The 27,703-nt window shown below is 42.3% G+C and overlaps 1 protein-coding gene across 1 annotated transcript in view; it reads left to right on the forward strand.

The window, feature by feature from the left end:
* The window catches only part of gpr158b (G protein-coupled receptor 158b), a 56,104-nt gene extending 28,774 nt beyond the window's left edge, over positions 1 to 27,330 (forward strand). The window contains exons 6-13 of the mRNA XM_076745166.1: positions 5,920 to 6,029; positions 7,734 to 7,972; positions 13,609 to 13,747; positions 18,099 to 18,204; positions 20,002 to 20,148; positions 21,199 to 21,442; positions 22,293 to 22,849; positions 24,462 to 27,330. Coding sequence (XP_076601281.1) covers positions 5,920 to 6,029; positions 7,734 to 7,972; positions 13,609 to 13,747; positions 18,099 to 18,204; positions 20,002 to 20,148; positions 21,199 to 21,442; positions 22,293 to 22,849; positions 24,462 to 25,421 — 2,502 coding nt within the window. The 3' untranslated portion in view covers positions 25,422 to 27,330. The remainder of the gene's footprint in view (positions 1 to 5,919; positions 6,030 to 7,733; positions 7,973 to 13,608; positions 13,748 to 18,098; positions 18,205 to 20,001; positions 20,149 to 21,198; positions 21,443 to 22,292; positions 22,850 to 24,461) is intronic.
* The last annotated feature ends 373 nt before the right edge of the window (positions 27,331 to 27,703 follow it).

Genomic DNA, 27,703 nt, shown 5'->3' on the forward strand with positions numbered 1-27,703 from the left:
CGTCAAAATGAAAGCTTTCACCGATGCAGTGGTTTGAATATGAGGCAGCAGCAGCAGGAGGGATGTTGGGTTTGCATTAACAGCTCTGATCTGGCTGTCAGAGAGATGCAACTACAAACAGAAAGGCTGGATTACTTACACGCATTGTTTCCTGTTAATCCCTCCTGCGTGCGAAGGCAATTTCAATCCAGTGTGGTGGTGGCGGACTCTGCCACTGACAATGAAAACTGCTGCATAGACAGGCTATTACAGAACGTCAGAACACTGAATGAAGATAATAAATATAGTATCAAAAGTGGGATTTGATTTAATGAAAATCATGAGGATTTTAAAATGAAAGGTGAAGGTGGGGATTTCGATATCATACATTTACATGAGAAAAGAAAAGCTACATTTCACCAAGAAAATTAATCCAGAGCTTCAAGCACAGAAGGAATTGCTGTTCCTTATGTTGATAATTGCAGTAAACCCAGCTTCCTGCTTCTTCAGTTGCAGCCGGATGCTGTTATAGTAGCTACTTCTGATCATTGTCCAGACAAAAACAAAGGTTTGCACATCACAGTGTGACTTAATGCGCATGGGCCTTTGCAAGCCTTCCTATTGTCTGTGTGTGTGAGCGGTGGGTGAGCGCCAGCGTGCATTGTATATGTGTGTATTTACACTTGTGCACACAGCCCACAGTGCACCTGGAGTGCTGCGTCAGAAGCCCATCTTTAGCAGGGAAACAGATGGAAGAAACCTGAGCGCCGTGTATCAGGGAGATCTGATGTAACCGGGGAATTCGCTACTTTCAAATACTTGCACAGACTGCCAACAGTGAGCCACTGCTCTCCTCAAACACAAAGCCCAATGGCTGGATGTTAGCCATTTTAAAGAAAAAAAACCCCCCAAAATCTGTTGAGAAGGAGCTTCAGAGCTCTGGGCTGACTCTTGGGATGAAGGTTTTGATCTTTTTCTGAAGTTACTGGAGTGTTACCGTAAGGAACGTATTTACATCGGCACAGACAGCCTGGTAGTTTTGTTGCAGCAGATAAAGGGCCCGAGGTTTGTGTAGTTTTGTCCTTATGCGACCACACTTTTTATATTTCTGCTGTGATGCTCAAAATGGATTTGATTTTGCACCCATCCATCTACCCTCTCCCCCATTCACCCCAAGGATAACTCAAGTACCAATAATAGCTCTCCAAAAATATCCTGCCGCTGTCTTATGTTCACACACTTGGATACACTCAACGGTCTCTTCTTCCCTTAGCCTTGCTCTTTCTCTTTTTCCTGCATTTCTTAGCACCGCACCTGCATGTCTCTACCTTTTCCCTGCCCCCCCCGTCCCTCATGATTTCCCCTCTTTACCCCTCTGCATGCTGTCTCTCCATCTCACCTTTGTGTCTGCCTGCTCTCCTGCAGTCTTACGTTTGTTGCTGCTGCTGCTGTTTCTTTGTTGCTGCCACCACAAGCCTCCTCAGCTAAGCTCGGTGCAGCTGCTCTGGTGCTCAATGCATTTTTAAACAGTCCATCAAGTTCTAGCACAACTTGTTTTAAAAATACATCTGCTGATTAATTGATGGAGGAGGCATGGGAGGTTGGATGCACACCAAGACGGCCACCTTCTCTTCTGGGCGATATGAAAATGTTGCTTTTCTTATTGTGCAGTCCCCTGAGACTGTGTAGTCCACATGGGTAGCACTGCAGAAAGGGTGTGACACTGTTTGCATCTGCCTATCTGTGCATGGTTGTTTGTTTGTGTGCGTGTGTGTGTGACAGCAGGATGGAGGATGGATTATGAGTGTGTTTAAGGAGCTTTGAAACTTCTTATTTTCCTGTGATTGTGCACGTGTGCATTTGTGCGTGGATTTGCATCTCTACGTTTATGTACGGGGGTGTGAGAAACAGCGTGGCCTACTTTTACCTCTTATTGTGGAGCTGATTTATTGTTTCTGTCCAGAGAGCTGGAAGGCTGGATGTTTGCTCAGGAGGCAAAGAGATGAAGGTGCCAGGCGGGATGCTAATCCTGAGCACAGGTTAGCATCAGAGTGAGACACACAGAGGCAGGAAGGCAAGAGGAGGAGAGGACACTGGAAGAGGCAGAGGATGCAGGAGCAAGTGCCTGCTGAATGGTTGCACTCTTAAGGGTTTCTTTGTGTATTTGTCTGCTCCATTTCTTTGTTTCTCATTTTGATTTCTAAATTTAATTTTAAAACAGACGACGCTTAAAGCGGCTCTAATCAATATTTGTATATTAACAGTTGATCAAATGACGACAAAATCAATGCATTCAGGTTTAAAAGAATAGCTCAATATTTTAGGAAATATACTTATTCACCTTCTTAGCATGAGATGAGAACATTGATACAGGTCTTGGAGCGGGGCCACGACCTGGTTAGCCTAGCTTAGCATCTTTGAAAAAAGAGGAAAAGACTGACAATAAAAATGCTAATTTGTGGGTTAAGCACCTCAGCTTTTTCTTGACAAACAGTCTGTCAGTCATCTTAAAGCTCTCTGCAGCATCTCAGGCCACAGTGCAGGTTGCCAGACACAGCTGGTATTGTTGCCATGACCGTGCTAAGCATAGCAACCTCACATATGACAGGACTCTTGAAGCTGCACACGGTCATGGTGTCCAGTTGTTGTGAGCCAAGAAATAACATGTACATGCTCTGACTCACAGGAAGTAGGCTGTTCAAAGCCCCCGTTATGTCTGTGTATGACTGACAATGTATGTCACATGTTAATCACTGAGCTTTAAAGGTGTCGGTAGGCATATTTCTATACTTTGGACACAGTCAGCTAGCTGTTTCTGCCTGGTTAGAATCTTCATCCTCAGATAATCGCTCTCTGGTTTGAGCTCCACACTTAATGCACAGACATGAAACTGATAGCAGTCTTGTTTTTAAAGAAAGCCAGTTGCCATATTTCCCAAAATGTTTGTCTATTCACTGAAAAGAAAAAAGACATTTTTTAAAGGTCATCCACAAAATCACTGTAATTTTCAAAAAATTGTCTTAATATATGGAGGGATTCATTGTTGGCAGCAATTTCTTTTCTAAACTGATACATAAAATGAAAACTTGTTTTAATACATAATTTGTCAGATCCTGAGCAGCAACAGCGACTAACCCTAACAGTGGGCAGTGGAGCATTAAAGAAGAACAGATATAATTCCTGTTCTTGGGTATAAAATGGACTTGGCTCCCTGCTCTCTTATGACCAGCATACCAATGACAGACTTTGACTCTATGAGGTTTTGATGAGGATTGTGGATGGAGGGAAACTGTTGCTGCTGTGCTGCGTGCTTTGACTGTGTGTCACATTCTTAATCAGGAAGTTGGAGAAACGTCTGGATACCGAAGCTGAACTGAGAGTGGACAGACTGAAGGCTGAGCGTAGGGATGTTATGACAGGTTAACTGTGCACTGAGGCATGTTTTGGCAGAATGGGTGAAATGATCTTGCCTCTTTTAAGACTGCATTAGAAAATCCTTCATACAATCACGTGTTGATGAAGTGGTGAACCTCGCTCCATCCTTGCTTGTGAATGCTTCCTGTCCCAACTTGTTTGAAACATGTTGCTGCATCAAATTCAGCATAAACATACATTTACAAAAATCTATTAAGCTCATGAGGTGAAACATTAAATATATTGTCTTTGTGCTGTTTTCAGTTGAGTGTGTGTCATGAAGGATTAGCAAATGATCACATTCTGTTTTATTTAATGCTTTACAGAGAGTCCCAACTTCTTTGGAGTTGAGGTTTCACAACAAACAATACAAATGTGAAAAAACGAATCAAGCCGTAGATTAGCTCACTGCTCGTGCTGCTGTGACATTACTTCAGCACACCTACGCTGCGTGTGTCATCTTGAGACTCTCTTTTACCTGGAACTTGCTGAAAAGCTGCATAAGATGTTGTCAGATTTTAGATTTGTTCCATTTCATCATGGTGTCATTGTGCTGTGCTTTTTACTCTGCATTTCTGTTGGAGGTAACATGGAGCATAAACAATTATTCATATTCCCAATTAGACATGAGTTTCCCTTTTCCTTCAGTGCAGCTCACAGGCAGACTGCTGCAGCCTCGGGGCTGGTTGGTTGTTCAGTAGCGTTTCCCGCAGATGGTCTAGTTCTATTCTGAGGAAAAGAGGTTACAGGTGCTGTTGTTACTTAAGCTTAATTACTCTGGATAGCTGCTCTCTCTCGAATGCCAAGGCATCGTAGGAGCTGGGATAAATCACTGGCTGTACTCCTCGGGATGCATTTATACTGCATCTGTGATCCATCCATCCATTAACTATACCCACATATCCTGTTCAGGGTTGTGAGGTGCTTGAGGCTGACGCAGCTACACCCTGGACAGGTCTATTTAACATGTTTATACGGACTTCATAGATGGATGATCCGTTCAAATATCAGGGTGAAAACTTCAGTGTAGGTGAAGTTAGAAAACAGAAAATGCCCTGGTGTCTCTTGGGCAGAACGGTAAGTGGAATATCATCACGTATAATACAACAGAAAACTGGTCGATCACGTCTCGGCGAAGACAACCGTACTTATTTGCTGGAAATGGAAGAAAGCTGATTGTGTCAATCTGGAGCGCTGGTTTGAATATTATTTGAATGCAGCACTTAAAGAGCTGAATCACCTGGACTCGGATCAGGTCATATCCAAATATTATCCCTGTCAGTTAGGTCACTTTTTCAGTTGCTTTTACTGTTATGTGAGGCAGTCTGAAGCATCCATCCAGAAAAGTCGTTTTTACCTCATCTTTTGTGTAGAATAATACGAGACTGAGATGTGTAAGCATAGGAGAGTGATGTAAACTCAGCACTCTCTGGTGGGAGGGTACAAGGCTGATCTCATCTCTAGTGTCTTCAAGTATTTATTGTCAGAAAGTAGAGGCCAAACCTTCTATATCATGTCTTTGTTGAAAGGCCTACCAGTGAAACACCTACATGATGATGCTGTTCACTTGCACTTAGTTGAAGCACCTTGAAGTGCTGTCAAATTTGTTTGGGAGCTGGTACAAAAGTGCTCAACATGGAGGGAAGAATGTGCGAAAAGACTGCATATTTGTGTTATTATATTCAACATTTATCAGGTGACAAGTGAGGCTTTCAGCAGCCTGTCACGATCAAGGTTAAAACTCGAGTTTCTGGGTATGCTCTGTGTGAATTAATGCAGAGCACATTTAAACAGCCAGACGAGGCTGACTCAGGAAGGAGCTGTGCTTTAACACCGCGGAGGGTGAGCATGCAGCAGGTGAGTGAAGCAGGGTTTCTTTGCTTCAGTGGAAATGAGCACCGGCTCCTCAGAGCAGAACGTGGAACTCTGCTTCACTCGGGTCACTGGAGATTTGACATGTGGCGCCCCGTCGAGATGCACACTAATGAAATGAAACACAGCTGTAATAGAAATGCAAATGGTGGCTCAGATCTGTACGGGTGTGAGTGTGAGACTTGGCTCTGTCACAGCCTCCTCTTTAACAGTAATAGGTGCGAATAAACCTCACGCCAAGCAGAAAATGATGAGCCACTGGCAAACTCTCTGTGTCCTTGCAGATCCCACAAAAAAAGACATGACAAGAGATAAAAAAAAGGCAGCTGCACACACAGAAACACGTGCACATGTCCATGCACTGTTGACACAATCAACATGAAAATAATCAGACGTCACTCACATATGAAAAGCTCCAGAGTTAAATATCACTAGTGAGATAGGAACAAACTCATCTAATGTGTGCTAGCAGCTGACATGTGAGCAACATAAAGCCGTCAGAGCTCTGCGAGGCCGAGTCTGCCTCCAGCTCCGGTTCTCACTTCATTTTCATTTCTTACCTTCTGTTTGAATATGACACGAGTGGAAGTGTGTCATTCACTGCTTGCACAAAAAGTTCGAACACTGCACTAACACTGCTGCACCACTCCACAGGTGATGATCCTGTACTTCCATCCCAGCGTGTTTCGCTGTATCCTCCTGAGGTGGGTTCGCCTCCTGGGTTTCGCCATCATGTACGGCACCGTCATCCTCAAGCTGTACAGGTACTGTAAGCTGAAAGTGAAAGCACTGCAGTCCAAAGACTAGTCATCATCGTGTGAGTGAGATGTGACATTTCCTCCATGTTTTATCTCAGTCCTATGAATTATTCCTCTCTCTAATGTAGAGTACTAAAGTGAAGATGACAGTAAAAATAGGCAAGCCTCTCCTGTCCTCTCCTCTCATCCTATCTCCTCACCTCATTTTGTCTCTACACCTCACCTCTCCTTGCCTCCTTATCTCCTCTTGTCCTCTTCATTCCTCTTCTTCCTGTCTCCTCGCCGCTCCTCTTCTATCTCCTCTCCTCTCCTCTTCAACGTTCTGTCCTTATTTTGGCTTTGATCCTCTCCACTCCTCCTATCTCTACATCTTGTGTCTTTACCTTTTCTCTCCCCCATCTCATCTCCTTTCCTTATCTCACTTTGTCTCCAATCCTGCTCCACTCCTCTCATCTCCTCTGTTCTCCTCTCTTTGTCTCCTTTCCTCTCTTCCTATCTCCCCTCCTCTCCTTGCATCATCTTGTCTCCTCACCTCATACTCTCTTACCTTCTCTCCTCTCTTCCATTTCCTTTCCTCTCCTCAACTGCTGGTGTATCCTAGTTTCCTCTCATCCTTTCTCCTCCTGGTCTCCTATCCTCTCCTGGTATTAACTTGCCCTATGAGTTAGCCTTTCTCAGTTTCAGTAATTCAGCTCCCTCTCAGTCTGCGCACTTGTGAACACACACTCACACATGCGCGCGCACACACACACACACATGCATGCAGTCTTGCCAATAACTACATTTGAATTTCACATCAGGTCCAGAATATCTGCGTCTGCCTGCTGAAGTATCTATTCAGACACGCACACTCACGCTCGCTTCCTGCTCTTCAGCTCTGAGCAAGTGTTGCCGTGATGGGAGAAGGGGGTCAAAGGCCAGCCAGAGTGTTCCCTTGGCAAAATTACCAATTAGATTTTCTTCCGAGCTCGCTGGGTGTGAAGTGTGCCCCAGGGGCCAAGCTCTTACAGCCCGGTCCTGCTGAATATATCAGAGATAAGACAGATTTGTCACAGTGTGGCTGTGAGAGAGCAGATGAGTACAGTGCACAGATGATAGTAAACAGAGAATTGACTGTTTGTATGGATGGAAGGTAATATTTATATAACTACATGCTATCCTTGTCAGCATATAGCTCTCCCTAACCATTATCAGATCACCTCAAAATTATAGCTGATGTGTTACATTTTAATTCCCTTTACAGAGGCGGTATTGTCTTGTGTGCATACAGTGAGGATAGTAAATGCTGAGCAACTTAGACAAAAACAGCCTCTGCATGCAGCAGTATAATATATTGGTTCCAATCACATTTGTTCAACCACCTCCAAGCTAAAAATGAAAAACTGACAGCCATGAGAAAATTGCAAGTTCTTAAATTTCTCTTTGAATTGTAAAAAAAAAAAAAATAAATAAAAAAATAAATCTTTATTTCTCCCTTCAGCTCCAGAGATATTACAAGATGAATTAAACTGAAATGCTCACCTAACATGAATGAACTGAAATAACAGCGTCTTTATCTCCCTGCTCCTTTTAATTCAAGTGGGCATGTTAATAAGAGCAACAGCCGCGGGCATTAGCTGTCCACCGCAGGGAGAGAATCTTTTATTCACTGACACTGCTCGTCATGATTCCACCCAGCGGTCTCCTCCACCTCTCTGCTCCTTCTCCCAGGGTGTTAAAGGTGTTCCTGTCCCGCACGGCCCAGAGGACGCCTTACATGACCAGCTGGCGGGTCCTGAGGCTGCTGGCGGTGATTCTGCTGGTGGTGCTCTGGTTCCTGGTGGCCTGGACCTCCGCCGTGTGCCAGAACCCCGAGCTGAGTCGGGCCCTGATCGCAGCAGGACTCACCCCAGAGGGACTGCAGTTCAGCATGTGTCTGCTGGACCGATGGGACTACATGATGGCTGTCGGTAAGTGTGTGTGCCTTCAGTGTGTTGTGACGTCTCTACAGGAAGTGAGGAAATTTTGCTCCTACTTACCACTGAAGTGTAAGGAGCTTTTGGGCTTATAGCTTGGCTGTGGGCTGCTTGGATGGGGCTAAAGATTAAGTTTAGTATAGAAACTAGCTTGCGGGGTCAAGTGGAAAAACTGGTACCACAAGGGATTCTGAATTTTGGTCGTTTTGGTAAATGCTCCAGCACAGTTTTTCCAAACGTTTGTTTGACTCTGCATCAAATATTCTGTAGATACGCATTCCTGAAAACTGCTTCAAATACTGCTATCTGGTATTCCGTCAGAGAGATTGTCATTAAAGAATAATTTAAAGGTACCCTGTGGAGTTTCGAGCATGTGGGTGATACGCTACACATTCCTGCCATTGGTTTCAGACTATTATGTTCTGCATGTGGTGGTAACATGAAGAAGAGGAGTGCTAGCAATACAATACACGATTGAAAATGTGTTCAAAATTACCCCTGAAAAATGTTTTACAAGGGATGAAATGCAATCAACGTCCGTTAGACTTGTTAAACAGAAATACACACTATGTGTACTGACACACCCTGAGGTACGCTTTGCTTCACTGCAGCAAGGTGAGACATTAAAGGTCAGCAAAAAGTAAACTTTCAGGGGTTGTGAAGTTTCTCTTGAAGCTCTTTCACGAACTCTTCTTAAGGGGCACGCATCATCGCTTTCAGTATTAAGTGGTTTTGATGTGCTGCAGTTTGCCTGAAGTTCTTTTAATGTACTTTGAACTATTTTCTTAAGGTAGACGACATGAAATTACATAGAAATATAGAAAAGTACATTTGATGGCTATTTCTGAGAATATGTGTTTTGCAGCCTTTTCACTGGGGCTGGTGGCAACTCTAAAGGTAAGTTTGTAAGGAGCAATGACAGCATGCTGGCTTAACTGTGAGTGGTTTAAAGTCCAGCATGGTCAAGGGGTAAACAGCCTGCTACGGTTGAATGGTACAGTACGGTAGAAACTTATGGACACAGTCAGGCAAAAAGACACTCTGCGACCTCACTGAATTGAGTTTTCAGTAGTGTAGCCGCACCACATCTGCTTCATCTATTGTGGACAGTGCAGTCCTCTTTACAGAAACCGACGATACGACAGCAAATGCACTGCACGCAAATCGAGGGGACTATTTGAAGTCATTAAACTGCATCTTGAAATTTCCAGCGCGCTTTGAGCACAATACATCCATTGTTGTTCAAGTGACAAATCATGTCAGACAGAAATAAGCAGATATGGGCAGGAGCATCTCGGTCTTGTAGAAATGTGATAAATGTCTCTGCTTCGACAGGATTCTTGTTGGAGATGAATAGCGCTACCCCTTTAAGCAAGGCATAAAATGCTCCAAAGCATGCCACCTGCTTGCCAGAAGCCATTATTGTGCTGTAATAGGTCTGTTTATTGAGCACCCAGCCCTCCAGGCAGCATTTTGAAAAACCTCTGCTCTTAAATGGATGCAGTTATGAATTTTGATGATCGTGTCCATTGTTTGATTCACCTTTCCTTAATGGGCTCGCTCACAAACAGTCGAATGAATGATGCTCTGCATTAAGTTAACAGTGGGATGCTCTGATAAACAAGACAGAGTACTCCTCATTTATTTTTACAACCCATTACCACAAGCATGTCTCCCAGGGACTTTCTGAAGGATAAGATCGTCCAGTTTTAATAATCTATCACAGAGGAAAAACGCTATTATGTATTATGAAACATGATAAAACATATGAAAGCAAATCTAAACACAGTAGTAAACTACTCACCTTAATCTGTCAGCCACCAAGATGCTGATCACACTTGGTGTCACCACTTCTGATAAATTAATCTTGAATGGAGACCTGAATATTCATATCAACAAAAAGAATGACTCCAGAGCTGTGGAGCTGTGAATTGGACATCGCTGAACTCACCCAGTATATAAATGAAGCCACTCATCAGCATGGTAACATGAACGTTAAAAAGACTGTCGACAAAGAAGATAGACATGCAAAGAAGCCATGACTGTCTATAACAAAGAAATGTGTGTGGAAAGAAAAGATTACTTTTATTCTCCACTACTGACCAGCTGCTCATCACTGCCCCCACCCGTCCACTGTTCTCTGCATCAAACTGTGCAGAACTTGAATCTTTCTTCAATACAAAATCACCAACAACACAGATGACCTCAACAAACCCTGTAATAAAATGGGAAAATTCACCTGTATTACATTAACTGAGCTCTGCAAGACTGTCACTGAGTCTAACTCCTCCACCTCATGTGCTGACCTTGTACCTTCAGCATTTTTAAAGCAGGTGTTTGACAGTGATTCAAGTCTTGAAAAGTTGGTCGGTCTTTCTGACTATGTGTTAAACTGGTTTAAAACAAACATCAAATGGAGAAAATTTTACATGAGTCTTGCAGATCATTTGTTTTGGGGTTGCATAAAGGACCTGCCTTGGTCCATTACTGTTCTCATTATACATGCTGCCACTTGACATCAATTGACATGCTTGACTTTGAGAGAAACTGCAATACTGTCCACTCCTAATATTTCAACTCATCTCATCATCATCACCTTAATGGAACAACAGTTTTCAAATGGCCCAAGAACATTAGCAGTGGAATGAGCAATTGCAGCTGTAATATAATAAACACTTTTTACATCATCCCTGCATAAGTGAATGGGGCACAGCCATAATATTCAATTACTGGCTATTTGTTGCATGTGAAGTGGAAAATGAAGCCCTGGTTCAGACACATGACTGGTGTCCTCTGCATAAGGTAAAACTCACAATTATGGTCCACGGCACAGACAAAAGGCATTTTCTTTACAATAGATATTGCAAGAAAAGGACAAAATAAAATATAAAGAAAGGCCAAGAAAGAATAACACCCCCTTTTCTGACCTGTGACCAGTAAAGAGAACATACATACCCCCCGACCCCACCTCCCTTTTCTGAACAATCTCCAAGGACAGTCATTTTTGTAGCGTCCCTAAAATGACCTGAATTTCTAACACTGTCAATCTAACAAGCAAAAAGAGGAGTGGTGTGGTGTTGCAGGTGCTACTCCTCAAGTATCCTGTGAGTGCCCAGATGGCTCTGTGTGTGCGCTACAGTACCATAATGACCGATTCTTAAAGCAAAAGGCAGTGACAGGCACCTCACTGAAGCCAGTCTGACAGCAGGGGAGACTAATCCTGTTTGGAAAGGAGGGAAGGATGGATCGCTGAGAGATGCTTGGTCTGCCTCTGAGAACTGATCGACAGACACAGGGAGAGAGACAGAAGCAGCACGGAAAAAGTGGAGTGAAACCTGTGAAGTATGAAGCTTGTAGGAATGTGGGCAACGGTGCAGAGAGACTTTTCCACCAGCTGGGGAGGGGGAGAACTTGAAGAGGAGGGAGGTGAGGAGAGGAGAGGACGGCTAAGGACACTCTGGAGACGGGACAGCGTCTTCAGAGGAACAAACACAGCACTTGAAATGGAATGAGGCCCGTAGAGCACAGCCATCCCTCCGTTTGTGTTCATGAATCTGCGCGTGTGTAGCGGTGTGTATTTGTGTGTGCATTCAAGACAAGACAGGAAATGAGGGATCCCCGCTGTTCGCTCTGACAGCCAGGGAGAACACACTGGTGCGATGAGGCTACACTGAAGGACAGGAAGCACCCTGCGAAGCTGCTTTGGAGGATCTAACATTGCAAGCGGCGGCGGCGGCGCATGCTTGTTAAAATTGAACTAATTGCTTTTCTGTGTTTTCACTTGTTTTGTCATAGTGCTGACAAGGGAACACATGTCTTCCAAGAAATTAATAAATCATCCTATTTTGTGTTGAAATGCAGAGCAAAACGGTGCTAATGCGAAGCAGTATTGATAATGTCAACAATAAGCAGTTAATTTGAATCCTCAATTAATCTGCATGAGTTGCAATTGTGATCCTTTTCCTCTTGCGTGTAGCTCTCAGTGCATCCCAATTCTGAGCCTAAGTACCATGTAATTAGTGATGATTTATAGACTAGGCCTATTTATGAATATTAATGGACTGTAATCACTGTAAAGACTTTATGGACTCATAAAGCACAGTCCTTGGCACACATCTCAGTGCTCTTTTGCTGTATGCAAACAGATCAACAAGCTTGTCTAAAAGCAGATCACAGGAGGACCTCAGACTTTGTACTGGTGATGTATTTTGCAATTTCTAGATGCACAAACTGAAAATATTATTCATTTGAAAACGTATTGTTTTTCCCCTAGCAGTAGAATAAGAATCATCCCTTTGTTCTGCACCAGAGAGCAGCAAATATAAGATCTATTAGATTGCTTCAAGACATGATTTCATACCTCCAAAATGCAGCAACCCGAAAGGAATCCTATTCATCACATTCCAAAAATTAATATTGATCGATTGCAACAGATGCCCTTTAAAATTTCATTACGCTGACAATTTAGGCAATAACGAGCAATCTGTGCACATCCACACAGCATATTCTGATGTGTTTTGATGAGCGTGAAGACAGCCAGCTCTTTAAATACATCTTCCCTTTGATTTGCAGTCGTGCTGTGTGTCCTTGGTGAGATTACACGATAGCAGGAATATGTCAACACACTGTCGAGGAAGCAGCTGCCGTACTTGGGGAGAAACGCTGCAAAACACAGGGAATTCTTGTTAAATTAGGAAGTGCTAAATTTGAAACTGCGTTAATGCCGTCAACACTGTGAGCGTCGGGTGTGGAAGCAGGGTTGAGGATCCGCTTCTTTGCGTCCTGAGTCACTGAACAGCGCTGCTTTGATTTTACATACAAATTAAACACCAAGACTGAATCAATGCTCAGATGCTTCAACATTGTGAAAAATGCATTTTGGGAAGATTCTCTCAGAGATGGATGGGATGATCGATATCATATCACTCGTGTCTGTGTGTTTAATGAGGAGCTGGAGGTAATTAACCTGTCATAGCATTAAGACGGGAAACAGGGGGAAAAACCTCTACAACACCTTTAAAGCCTAGTATTTAACATGTTGTGTCTCATCCGTACACAAACAGAAAAACAAAACAACAGTATACTAAAACCTGTTATTACTGACCATTTTTGGCTAGATGGATGGATTGAGCATCCTAGAACCACAAATTTTCATTTTTACATTCCTGTTTGTGTATGACTTAAACAGAAGACATCCAACTTTTTAATTAGTGGGCTTTAGAGGTATATTCTTTGACTTTAGAGAGGGCCAGGCTAGCTGTTTGACCCTGCTTCCTGTCTTTATGCTAGGCGAAGATAATCACTCTAGCTTGGTGTTAAACTCAGACAAAGACAAGAGAGTGCTATTGATCTTCTCATCTCACACAGCAAATGAGTGTATTTCCCAAAATGATGAACTATTACTTTAAAACTTTTAGAGTACTTTGTTCCTTTAAAAAGAGACAAACATTTCCAGCCTCAAGGGAGGCGTTTACAAAGTCCTACTGTCTGGACTTTATGGACCCAGCGTAAGGAGTATACAAAGACTCACTTAACCTGCTTATATGTCATAAAATGAAGACAATGAAGTCTTTAACCTCCTGACTCTCCTTGTGACTCTGTTGTATTGTTTTTTTTCTTTTGTTTCCCAGCGGAGTTCCTGTTCCTGCTGTGGGGCGTGTACCTCTGCTACGCCGTCCGCACCGTACCCTCGGCCTTCCACGAGCCTCGCTACATGGCTGTGGCCATCTACAATGAGCTCCTCATATCAGCCATCTTCCACATCATCAGGTGAGCAAGGCAAATGGGGTGGAATAGACTGTCAGAGAGAGAAAGAGACGTTTGCTCAGAGGTGAATGGAGACATTTTTCTTTTTGCATGTTGACTGGAAGAAAGAGAGAAAGAAAAAGGGAAGTTAAACAGAAGGGGATATAAAAGAGACATGAAACAGGACCTCAGAACAATGACGTATCTTACTTCTCTTTAACATCTTTGTGACAGTAATGAAGAAATGGCAAAAGGCTTCGATGACTTCAGCCCTTCTTGCAGCACAAGCTGTTGTTTAATCATAATCATACAGATATTTGCTCGTTAGAGAGGGCATAACAAGTGCTGAACATGTCAGATGAAAGGCAGAGTTCACCCGCCCCCTTCATCAGGGAAATGAAGAGTGTCAGCAGAGCGCCTGTGTGAGCCACTTGAGAGGTGGTGAATAAAAATGTCTTCCCCAGGCAGAGACACAGCATATAGCTACTGTGCCGGAGCCCAAAATAAACTCTGTGTGCCCTGTAACTGTCTGTCTGTCTGTCTGTCTGTCTGTCACTTTCACAGAGGTTGAAAGTTACATAATGTACCCAGTTAAACATCTTTGTTGTATTTTAAATGTTGGATAATCATCATTATATGTAGAAGCTTAATGATAGCCAAACCTTGGTGTGACGGTGACTCGTTGTGGTATTTCCTGGAATTCATATGGACAGTAGGCGGAGGAATACATTACCATAGTGCTGTCTTTAAAGAGGCACACGTCAAAATGTTAGATTATCCAATATTAACAATGGATTGAATAACTATGTGTGGGTCGTTCATAGGTGAACTTATTATCACCCACAGCACCGCAAAGCCTTCTTTTAGCATCTTTTAGGTCGTTGTTTGGTGTTATGGCTAGCTGAGCATTTCAGTTAGCTCAGGAGTTGGTGGAGACCAAAGCGGACCTTAAAGGAGCAGCCTAAATATTGGACTTGACATCCATCAGGACAGAAACACAACTCTAAATGAAAGCTTATGTTGCTTTATGTCTACTGGACATGTAATTAGCCGACTGTTAGCGAAGACGTAAGATGTGTTGACTTAAAAAATGTGATTATATGTCAATGTTGTGTTCTGAACTTGTTTAGTGGGCAAAAAAATATTAGAGTCATCAGTTGTCACTGTCCATTTTTTGGTTTTATTCCCCGTGTGTCACTTCTTGCACAATGCTGCAACACCTTTGGATGCAAAATTTTACAATGTCTAAGCTAGACGTCTCAACATTTTCCTGTTTGGATGCGTTCATTTTACCAAACATTTGAAGACAACATGTGCCAATTGTTTTGCAAGCAGACCTTCAGGCAGCCACTTTAAGTTTGTGTTTGAAAATTAGCTTGCAGAGACACTTAATTAGGAAGTGTAATAGATTTCTTTTTATAAATCTTTCAATACATGTGCATCTTGCAGTTTTGTCAGTAACACAGTTGAAGACAGTGTGTGTTTGGAAAAAGAAAAACTCCTCTTTGTTTAGAAACAAAACCATGTGGGAGTTTTGAAAAAATCCATTAGCCTTCTGCCCCACTCGTAATTGATATCGTCAATGCTTGAATCATCTGTTTTGTACTGCAAAATCAGATTTGAGTTGGTATATTCTGACTCACAACAATGGATCTTGTGTGTCTCGTAGGAGCTTATTTACAGACAAGCTGTCTTTTCATGTGCTTGTGTCTGAACATGGGTTTTGACTATCTGAGGTGAAAAACACAGAGTGGTGTAAAGGAATAGTGGAAGCAGTAACATCCGCATTTTTACAAGACTCCTAAAGCCAGGACTACTTTGTCAGTTCAATTGCAGAGGGAATAAAACTGGTCAGGTGGTTTTTATAGTGAGCCTGCAGAGCCTGGGGCAAAAAATTCCATTTGTCACACTTTCTCAGATAAAACTGTAGGTGATTGAATATTCTTTCATTTAGGTTGAGGTATATTGTGCTCAGTTGGACAAAAAGGAAAAGATCACATCCTTTTAATCTGTTGAGAAACTGAGAAGTCGAATGGGTACACCTTCATCAGGGGTGTGAAACTGTTATAAATCAAGCTGTTCTCGCTTCCTGGGGAATAAAACACAGTGTTTTTTTATTTTTTTTTTTTGGTGAGCTGACAGAGTCAGTCTGCTGCTGCCACCCAGAGATAAGGCTGGACTTGTGTGTGTGTGTGTGTGTGTGTGTTTGGTGGGTTGAGGTTGATGAAAACACACACACAAACTATGCTTTTGGATATCTAATGTGAATTCTGAATGTGAATTGGGAGTGATGACAAAGGGCCGACAGCGTCTGAGCCACCTTGGTGGACCTCTAACAAACGACAAAGAAGCAACACTCTAGGTCTCTCTCTCTCTTTCTCTCTCTCTTTCTCTCACACATGCACACACACACACACAAGCAGTTGGTGCTGCACAGAGGAATCTTTTCACAGACTTAACAAAAAACACACAATTCTCAGTTTGATGTAACAGGTGTAACAACTGCATTCATTTAATTGTCATGGTGTCAGGTTTTGATTGGTTGTGAAAATTGGTGCCAACATGCAGCCACTTGTCGGAGCCCATTTAGGCTTTTGTGTGGTTTTAATATTCGTGATTACCTGAACGTGAATACAATACAAACTATTTCATCCATTCAAATCATTGAATTGTGACATGAAGTGTTGAAAGGAAGCCACAAGCTACCGAAACCGCTGCTGTGAGCTTTGACATAGATTCTGCACATGGCTGGATGGAGTCAGCTGTGACAGAAATAGGACACAAATCCTTTGTGAAAAATTACTTGATTTGGTGTCTTGCTGATGGTGGGAGAAAACAATGTCTCTGCTGTGCTCTTTGACTTTTTTATATGTAGCACTTTTTAAATTTTTACAGCAACGTGACAAGTAGCCATGCAGTATAAAAATAAAGATAACAGCAACAGATTTGAAAAAGGGGCACAGACTTTATGCTCGACCTGCCAGACGATCTCAATCAGCTAGACTGATATAGGGTAAACAAACTACAAATAAGCGGGAGCCTGACCATGCCAAGCTTTAAAATACCAGCAGTAAAATCAGTTTTAAAGGCAGCCAGTGAAGGGCAACAAGGATTTGCAAAATCACATTAGTCTACATTCAACATAAAGTCGGCATCTGGGTGTAAGAAGTATCAAGGCTGCCCTTTGTGGAGATGCACATTCAAGGCTAGGCATGTTAGCTTGTAATCCGTTTCAGACTTCCACTGTAGAGGGTCCAGGTAGCAGTCTGGATTCACACATGCCGGTACACAGCCAAGAGACCAGATGTTTGTAGTAAAGACAGAAGACAAGAGCCAAATATGAGAAATCTTAGCAGGTTTTATGGACTCACAATACATATGACATGCTGCCATTCCCAGCCATAAGAACAGTCATTTCAAATCTTGAGACCAGCTGGGAAAATGTTGCACATAAAGCTGACAACATACTGTATGAGCTGTCAGCATCTCACTGTAACCAAGACGCTAAACGCTGATGCCAGATATTTCTTTGGAAGCTGAGATGGTCAAGCTGACGTTAATGAGCCAAACCCTAAAGGGTTCCTCCAGGTGATTCAGTTTGCAGCCACTGAATGCCACACAGAGACAGACGCACAGACAGACAGATGGACAGGCAGGCTGTGGATGATTACATTACACAGTTTAACATTTTCGTATCAATGGAGCAGCAGAATATAAAGGAAAACTAGACTAGACCATGCTAGGAGCAGCTCTGTGAGGCTGTGACTAGGCACAGCGGTGCTTATTAAGCTCAACGCTAACATCATTATACTAATATGCTCACAACTGCAACGCTAGCATGCTGATGTTTAGCAAAAGCAATGTTTATGAAGTTCGGCATTTTACTTTAGCATATTAGCATTCTAACTTTTACTAATTAGCATGAAAAATAATGTAAAAAACATATGTTAAAATGTGTTGGTTGCAGGCATGGTTGAAAAAATATGCCTGGCAGCTACCATTCAAGTGTGTCTTGCTTTAACACAAAATAACTGCACTACCCTCAAAACCAGGTTTAGGTAAACAGATCTTTCATAACCTTTGCAAACGCCTCTGAAAAGGAAGCAACTGGTTCCAATATGCTGCTACTTTCCCCCCTCAGTTTGGTTTTTATGCCTCTGTTTACAGTTTTTAAAGCGGAGTGCCTCGAGGTTGTAGTGCATTTCATTCTGTTCTTCTCATCCTGGAAATCACTAAAGGCTGTTTTTAATGTGTGTGTTTGTGTGTGTGTAGTCCACAGACACACTAAGTAGTCAGTTCCACTGGATTTCAAATATTAACTTTGATAAAGTCCTGGTGAATGAACAGATTCTCTCCTCTTGGCGTTTCTCTGCAGGTTCTCTCTGGTGCCTGGGCTGCACCCTGACTGGATGCTCATGTTGTTCTTTGCTCACACTCATCTGACCGTGACCGTCACTCTGGGCCTGCTGCTCGTGCCAAAGGTGACACCTCATACCTGTACCTCATGAACCGTGTCAGTTACTGCTTTGCTTGGATGTCAGTGGTTAAATGTAGCAGAGTAGATTCACTCAAGAACTGTATTGTACTTTTCTCTCCACTGGATTTATTTGACAGACATTACAAATAAAAATTCTACATAAGAAAATGTTTTGTAGTTCCACCAAAGAGATATTTCCCCTTGAAACTTCTCACATGGTTTCTTTTGAAGAAATGTTTGAGGCCCAAATAGGTAAAATTATTCAATATTTCACAAAAATGCAAAGATTAGAAAAAAGTACAAAAGACAAGAATGAGTACATATTTGGAATATGTAGAGGGTATTTAGTAAAACAAAGTGAAAGAGGTTATTATAGTGCACTCGTGTACGTGCAAATTGATTTATTGACCATTATTTAATTTATTATTTATCTGATAATTTCTCTACAAAATATAACATATGTCATTTATGTGCTCAAAATGTGTAATTGCTTGCTCAGAATTGAGTCCCAGAGAGTTCAGGTATTTATACTACTTGACTGGGAAAATCTAGAAGAGGAGCAGCTCCCATAGGAGGAGCTGCGTGAACGTGATCGGTGCAGAAGTTCTACTTTTCTTTCTTATATGAGTGACAGACCACTCCATTAATCATCTTAAGTTCATTTGACATTAGCTATCTGGAACACACACATACACACAGATGCACACAGGCCCATTTGCTGCCATTACCTTAGACTCATTGAAACTGCATTAGTGGTTATTGTAATTTACCTAAGCTCTCCCCCGAGTGTCTTTATGTGCAATCTCTCAAGTCTGATGGAAAACATTTAATTCTCCTGCTGTGTGAGAAATACAATACACCATCAGCACTCTCTGTTCTTTCATTCTTTCTTAATTAGGCACCTCAGAAGTGCAAGTCAGTTGAGCACACGGGGATAATTAAGTACAATGGGAGAATGGTAATCCACACAGCGTCTGCTCCTGAATATGGGATAAATATTTGGTCTTTTTCTTTGTTCCCAGATTTGTTATTTAAACAAAAAAAAAGTCAAATCTATCAGATCATTCTCTCTTCTTAGTTTAATGTGTTATTGTGATAATTGTAATAGCAGTAATGCACCCTTTTCCCACCTTTGATTTCTGTGCTGAGGATACCAGTGAAGAGGAGATTAGTGCCTACAACAACTGAACCGCATACTTTTGAATCCTAAATAATTAATAGTAAAAAGAATTGCAAGCTAAACTAAACAGGGTTACTTATATTTGTATGTATTAACACACCTTTTTACTCTGATTTCAGATCCCTTAAACGAAAAAAAAAAATTCTTTGCTCCAAAAGTCAACAGATAGAAATCAACTTCAGTAAAAAACTTAACTTGAAATTGGAGCTAAAGATTAATGTAGAGCTGAAAATTGAATGCAACAATCAATAATAGATTAAATAAATAACAGAGGAAAAGCGCAAATGTCCTATAGAGTGCGTTTTTCTGTAGTCTGCAGTTCATATTATCTTTTTGGCAAAAAATTGTTGTTTAAGTTAAACAAAGTCGATTGTGGGCAAGAGGCTGAGAGTTGAGAGCAACTCTTTCATGAAATAAAATCTATATCAGTAAATATTTTGTTCCAGCCCACCTCAAATGACCCCTTTAGTCAACATATTTGTATTATAAATCTAATCAGAGGCAGCTATAGACCAGAGTAATATTGTTTGAGAAGCTCCATTTATAATTTTACATCTCCCTCTCACCCTTCCAGCTGGCTCATTTAGGCCATTCTTTAACCTTGCTCTCCATCTGCCTTAGTTCCTGTCCAAAGGGACACAGGCCAGGGATGATATTGCCACTGAGGCCTATGAGGAGGAGCTTGACATGGGAAGATCTGGCTCTTATCTCAACAACAGCATTACTTCGGCCTGGAGTGAGCACAGCTTGGACCCTGAGGATATACGGGTAAAGTAGCATTCAGAATCATGGCAAGATCTTAAGTCTGGTTACATTTAAAGATGTATGCTTTACTCCTGTTATTCGCCGAAGATAGAACTAATAGATTATGTCACACACAAGACAGATCTTTGTAGCCATTAACAATACTAACAATAGGATCTATTGTGACCTGCAGTTTGCAATACAAAAGCAGACACCTTTGTCCAGAGCATGATGTTCAGCTCTTGCTCTTAAATTCAAACCCGGCAGAAGCAAGAGCAGGATATTATAAAAAACTGGGATTTCTTTTAATAAATGTGATGTAAGTAAGTGCAAGCAAGAGTTGTTAAGATAAGATAAACTTTATTAATCCAGCACTGGGGAAATAAATTAGATTGTTACAGCCAGCAAAGAATAAAAGAGAGAGATAACAAGATGGATATGAGTGTATGTTAGCATAAATTACAGTAGTGCAAAACAGTAGGTTTGTGATGGGAAACAACATCAGCACAGTGCTGTGTTAAATATGCTGGAGTTAAATAGTCTGACCACTGTTGGAATGAAGGTTCCTTCTTACAGAGTGGATGCAGCAGTCTGTTGCTGAAGGAGCTGCTTAAGGCCCCCATTTTCTCATTGTCCATGATTGATGTCAGCTTGCCTAACATCCACCACAGTGTTGTAAATGGTGATGAACACTTCTCATTGAATGGTCCTTGACCCTTTGAGCAACACAAGCTCAGTCTTGTCCAAGTTGAACATTAGGCGGTGTCTTGACATGCTCTGCAAGATGTCAGCCAGGCAAACAGCAACGCATGCCTCCACCTAAGTGTCAGATGGGGAAAATGACAAGAATAGCAGAGTGTCATCAGCATAGCAGTAGAAGGAGAAGTCATGACAGTGTATGCTGACGCAAAGCTGCCTTGTATAGATGGAGAGGAGGAGAGGGCCCTGGATGGAGCCTTGTCTTAGATATTTCATTTATTGATTCATATTTCATCAAAATATGAATCAAGTTGCACAGAAGAAATGTAATTAGTCAAAAGTTAGCTTACATTTACAGCCTCCTTCCTTTTTTAGGATGAGTTGAAGAAGCTGTACGCCCAGTTGGAAGTCTACAAACGTAAGAAGATGCTCGCCAACAACCCTCACCTCCAAAAGAAGCGCAATTCCAAGAAAGGTCTGGGCCGCTCGTTAATGAAACGGATAACAGAGATCCCAGAGACCATGCACATACACCGACAGTGCAGCCGTGAGGACGGCAGCGAACACGGCAGCAACCGCAGCACCTTGAGGAGAAACCCATTTGAACCTAGTCACCACGGTAAGATTATGGTTCCCCCTGTTTCATCTGGTCAGGGTGAAAGAAGCAGCCTGGAAATTACAATAATTTATCGCTGAGTTTCACCCTTGAAAGGATCTATACATGTGACTGAGTTGTTAGATGAGTGAAGGCCTGCAGGTTTTTCTTTTCAAACCGTCTGTATAACTCTTTTCAAAATCTGTTAATATTGCTTATTTTCAAACTCATGACTAACTATTGTGACTGATTTTGTCTGTAATTTCTTTCTCCTCCAAAAAAACCACATAATGGAGAGGCAAGCTGTGCTAATGGTTTTTGTAATATGAATGTTCCGTTGAAAAGATTAAGAAAAAGAAGCCAGCTTTGAAAAGCTGCAGTTATACCTCATGAACAAAGGCCTTTTTAAAGACAAGCTGTTGTCATTGGAGGAAAAACGCAGGTGGTACTAATAGGATGGCACAGTCTTATACAAATGCCCAGTAAACCATGACAGACACTGTGCCAGCATGAACAATATCAAGATCCTGAAAATGATGGAACTGTGGTAAATATAGTTTGTTAGTTTGCTAACACTTGCTAATTAGCACTTACCGCGAACTGCAGCTGAAGTTGATGGGAATGATTTTGCAGGTCATAAATCAAAGTATTGGACAAAGTAAGATTTAGACCTTAGTGTCCTTGAATGCATCAAAATGTCAAGCTAATCCAATATTTGTTAAGATACTTCAGTTTGGAGAAAAGGGGAGAAAGAATGGCTGATCAACAGGCCAACATTGCCATCCCTTGAGCAACACTGCTTGTGCGTCTGAAAGTAACCCATCAGAAAACCTACACAATGTAATGCTATTTCATTGTTTTAATGTAACCCCAGGCAAACCTCGGGATGACTCCCTGAAGAACAAAGTCATGGGCTTGAAGAAGTCACTCAGCTATGACCATGTTTGTGACCAGGACGAGGAAACTGGAAGCCAAACTGGCTCGACTGCAGGAGACAAAATGACTCCTGTTGGAGGTGGTGGGGAAGGATCCCTTCTGGGTTCCCTGATTGGCCGGAAACATACGAAGAAGCAGCTCGAACCAGCGGCAACGCCACCGAGGCTGGAACCAGCTGAATCCACCGAGTCTGTTCCACTGTTCTGGAAATCAGCCAGTGCTCACAACTTAACGCACGAGAAGAAACCTGTCCACTTGCGGACCTCCATCATGCAGAAGTCTCTGAGTGTGATTGCGAGTGCCAAGGAGAAGATGCCGGGGCTGACCAACAAGACACAAAGCGTGGAGGACGCCAGTAAGAAGGGTCTGAAGGGACAGGAGGAGAGGATGCTGTCTGAGGTGGATGAGACACCTGAGCATTACCCCAAGATGATCATCAGCCAGTCAGTGGAGTACTCCAAGACACCAATGAAGATGGGCATCATGAAACAACAGGTAGTTTTTACATATTTTTATCCCAAATCCAAACTGATTGCTGCGCTAGCATGTTATTAAAGTCTAGTGTGGAAATGTTAGTCGATGAATCAATTAGTCCATCGATGGAAAATTTATCAACAGCAGTCATTTCTAAAAAAATACCAAACATTCTGTGTTTTAAGCTTCTCAAGTATGAGGATTTGCTGTCTTTTTATCACTGTAGTTCAAATACCTTCTGAGAAAAATTCGTTCTTTACCTTGTAGTAGTAGCAGTAGTAGAAGTTCTTAACTCAAAATCCTAACTACAGCTGACCAGCTTTTTCCGAAAGTTTCATTTACATCTCCGGGGAGGGAGACCCTCCTACACAGAACAGAACATCTTATAAGTGACACGTAGGACAGGGATTGAGGCTTGTTTGTTTTGTTTGCTTCTCTGGACAATGATGACAAGGAATGAATAATTGGAATCCTGCCCAGACTTTAGACCAGGACGGATGCCGATAAATCAACAATGACTACCCTTTATGTGGTTGAGCGTTTGGAACATCTGACCTTTAAACCTGCACTAACTGATTTCTCAGCCACATCAGTTAAACAAGCTGTAAACACATCATCAACATGTCAATTTAAGTCAAGCCTCTTTACATCTACAGCACATACAGATCAAAATTTGCATTAATTTGGAGCATAGAAGTTCAATATTCAGTCTCCTTTCAGCTCTATTTGGTCTCTGCTAATGTCTGAGGGAAACATCTGGACCTTCAGCTGCTAAATGCTCCACTATGTTCTTGTTAACTTTGTCATATGGTGCAGGGAAGGTCATGTTCAGTGAGTTTGTCAGACCTTTGTCGCTGAGCAGAGCTGCCTGTTGCTGTTGGGAATGACATGGGTGAGAGAAAGCAAGCCAAAACATTAAAGTTGGCCATGAAACCAAAACAATGAGATAAAAGAGGTAAAACGCTCCATTGAGCTGAAAGGAACTGCAGAGTCAGAGGGTATATATCAGGGGGGTAATCACTGCAGGTGTGCATGACTTTCACATACACATAGTCATTTGATCTACTGTCACGAATAAAAATCCTGATCAGCAGCTTTAAGTTACAGAAAGTCAGCACTCACCTGATGGTACACCCTAGAGGCAGGATGTCCCTGGAGAGGAAGACTGCAGCAGCTGTCGTCCTACACCAAACTGGTGAAACTCCAAAAATCCTTGAACAGAGGCAGGCTATAATGTCCGTCCGTATCTAACACCTGTTATCACATGACAACTTTCCATATGTTGGTCATGTGATGACAACTAAGACATCTCCATGAGAACTCAGCAATCTCTATCCTCTGAAGAAGACCATGAAATACAAATGAAAGAGCTGGAAAAAGTTAGCAAACTTGGACTTTGAATAAAGATTTTTTTTTGTCTTAATTTTTGGTTTGGGGCTGTTCAGGCAAAATAATAAATTAAAAGACATCAGCGACATTTTATAGATTAGATTCATCAGTTAAGTGATTAATACAGACATATTTGATCATTAATATAATTGACAGTTGCAGGCCTAGTAGTTAGTTCTCTAATCATTTGATTGATACTGTAAATGATTTATTGGGTGGTTATTTTGCTGCTTAATTCTAACAGGTGAGTGGCAGCCAGCCATCCATTTGCTCTGAGACGGGTAGGAACCTCTACGATGTGTCCGAGGTTTGTCCCTGGGAGCTGGAAGAACCTCAGACCCCCTCTGAAGCAAAGACCCAGAAACACGTTTCCATTGCTCCTGGAGAAACCACCACTGGCCGGAGAGGCAGCAGCAGCTCTGGAATCACCAAAGGCAGCCGATCCCAGCAGAGGCAGAAAGCAGGGCAGTCCCCTTCCAACAGACGGCGTTCCAAAGATAAAGGAGGAGAAAGGGAGGAAGGAAGGGAAACACGGAAGTCTCGACCACCCAGGTCACCTCTGCCTCTAAAGCCGGACGTCTGTCCCTGGGAGTTTGATGAGCAGCCCATGCTGGGAGGAGATTCAGATTCCATCTCCCCAGACAGGATCAGACGTAAGAAAAGTGTCACGCCCACTGATGGGAAACCCAAGGGGCTCCACTCAGACCACTCCAAGTCCACGGGCAGCCTTTTGCAGCCTCCCTCCCTGATGGTCGAGATCTGCCCGTGGGATTACAGCAGCCCACCTTCACCCAAGCAAGAGAAGACCTGCAACAGCCCCACCACACACAAGAAGAAACGGAAAGGCTCCTGCTCGTCCAACCACAAAGCTGAGAAGGAGAAAGCCAGGGAGAAAAGCAGAGAGAGGCGGAGCTCCTCCAGCAAGCCGCCATCAGAGAGGAGGCGTGTCAGCCAGTCGTCGGAGTGCAGCGGGCCGGTTGCTGAGCGGCGGAGGAGCTCCACCAGAGACCCAGAGATGATGGAGGTCAGGAGGGCGGAGGTGTTCTCCCGCGAGACCGAGCCCTCACACACCAGCTTTGTTCAGACTAAAAAATCACCAGAGAAGAAGAAAGAGAGCTCTTTGAGTACTACTTACAAACCTGCAGTCATGGCTGATGTTTGCCCCTGGGACTTTCAGGGGCAAGACTCCGGTGAGAGGGCATGATGACCGGGGTGTTGATTGTATTTTTTTGTATTCACAGACTGACAGCACAGAGGACAAAGCAGAAAAACGTAACGATTAAGATGTAACATTGCAATTGACGGGAAGGTTTTTCTGTGGGTGACCAAAGGGGAAAGATTTTGTGAGGAAGAGAACATTGATTCTGCTGTCTGCTGATGCAATATGATACTATTTGCTAAATAGCAAACTTCTCGTTGTTACATTGCATTGAATGCAACCTTCAAGTCACTTTAAAGGAATTTTTAGTCTGCACTTTTGCTTGCACATTTGTCAAAGTTACATTATATGTGTGTTTTATCACATTAAGCGCATCAAGGCAGTTAGAAAATGAATCATACCTGTATTTACCAGCAGATCAGACAATCATTTGTCACAAACACCGTAAATGCGTCACCTAACGACAAATGTTTCCCCTGTTATGCTGATGATATTCTACCTAACGCAGTGAGTCAGTGGAGACTTACTGTCGCGGATGCTACTGATGAAAACAAGCTGGCAGCAGGGAGGAGAGAGCGAAGGAAAAAATGGGATATCAGCTCTGAGACGCAGGACCAAAGCCCCAGATGCAGCAGTGATTCTTACCTTTAGGCCAAATGCATAATTCATGGCACAAGTATGATATGTTTGATTAGTGAAACGTGGGAATAGCAAAGAACTGTAGTACAGCCTCATATTAAAATGAGAAAAACTGTATATTTCAGTCAAATATACAGTATGTATTTTTCTAAAATGCCATTGCATGTGGCAAACTATCAAGCATCCAATAACTCAGTGTTTATTGGTGAACTTGTACTCAAATGACAGTGGACCTTTTGATGTTGTTGCTTCTGGTATTTGTCACATATGTGCTTTTGAAATTATGTGCATCGCCATCAATAATGTACACACTTACTTCAAATGGCTGCCAGTTACAGTTGAGCAGTATTAAAATGTCCACAAGGCTCTCCCTTCTGTTGATATTTATTTACTGTTTACTCTATATTCTCGCTCTGGATGTCCCTTCTCAGAGGCTGTCGTACATCCACATGTCTAAATAAATGTGCCCAAGCCTTTCACGGACCAAAACCAAGCCCGACCGGGGTGGATGATGTGAATAATGCATTTTTTCTGTCACTTAGTTGCCTGTTTTACATCTGCTTGACTGCACCCTCCCTCAAATCGTTGCACATATTCAATCGCGAAAACCACGACTATGCATGACCAAAGCTTTTTTTGCCACTTTCTCGCTTTCAGACAAAGAGTAATTTACCATTTCAGCATCACCTCCAATAACAACAACAACAGTCAGCCTTTCTGTCCTTTGATCAGCCACCCACCAGTGACACCTAATGCAATGCAGCCAAACACAGTTGTCAGTTCAGCTTCATTACAATAGTGTGTGCATGACAGTGAAAATACAGGGGTAATGATACGCTAACATCCACCAGAAGGTTTAAAAAAATCATTGCATATATATTATGAAATACTTAACAAGGACTTGGGAGCACGTGGGATTTTCAAATATACAGTAGATGTCAGATGTTGTCATGTATTTATCAAGCCTTTTAAGAAAGAACTTCTTGTGTAAATAATCAGTTTTGTCCAGCAAGCATTGGGAAGGCAGCATCCATAAAGTGAGATGCTTGATAAATAAACATGACCCACCACTCAGACTTTCACATGCCTTTTTCTATCGGATGGTTTTAGGCTGTTTCGAATGGAATGTTGTAACTTGCCCACCACACGTATTTTATGCTTGTTATACTGTATGGTGTTGCTCCGAGACGTTACAAAATGTTGTAGCATCCACATGGGAGTGTTTACAGTATATTGTACATTCATATTGTGTTGCATGTACATACAGTAAATACCCTGTTCTCAATTCTGGATTAAACCTTTCTATGAAACCCCAGTTTGCCTCAGGACTGTGTATTTCTTTTCTGTTTAATTTCTGAGGTTTGCAGGAATAGTCCATATATCTTGATCATATGCCGGCACCTATCGACATGAAAACACGCTGCTCAGCTTTTCTCCAGAACACCATGGTTTCATCACCCCACTGAACCAAACCAATCAGCTATTAGGGTGGTGCCTGAGGCAGTTTGTGGTTTTCTTACACAAGGTCCATTGATCAGCCATAGATCACCACTGATACCAAGCATACAAAACAGTCATCATCTTTACAAAAAAAATAGATAAATACATTTTTACATAATACCATGTTTACTCCCAGTTGAAACAGAAATTTACAAGAGAAATTAAAATGACCAAACATGAAACATTAC

The sequence above is a fragment of the Chaetodon auriga genome, chromosome 12 (assembly GCF_051107435.1).
Source record: "Chaetodon auriga isolate fChaAug3 chromosome 12, fChaAug3.hap1, whole genome shotgun sequence".
NCBI lineage: Eukaryota > Metazoa > Chordata > Actinopteri > Chaetodontiformes > Chaetodontidae > Chaetodon > Chaetodon auriga.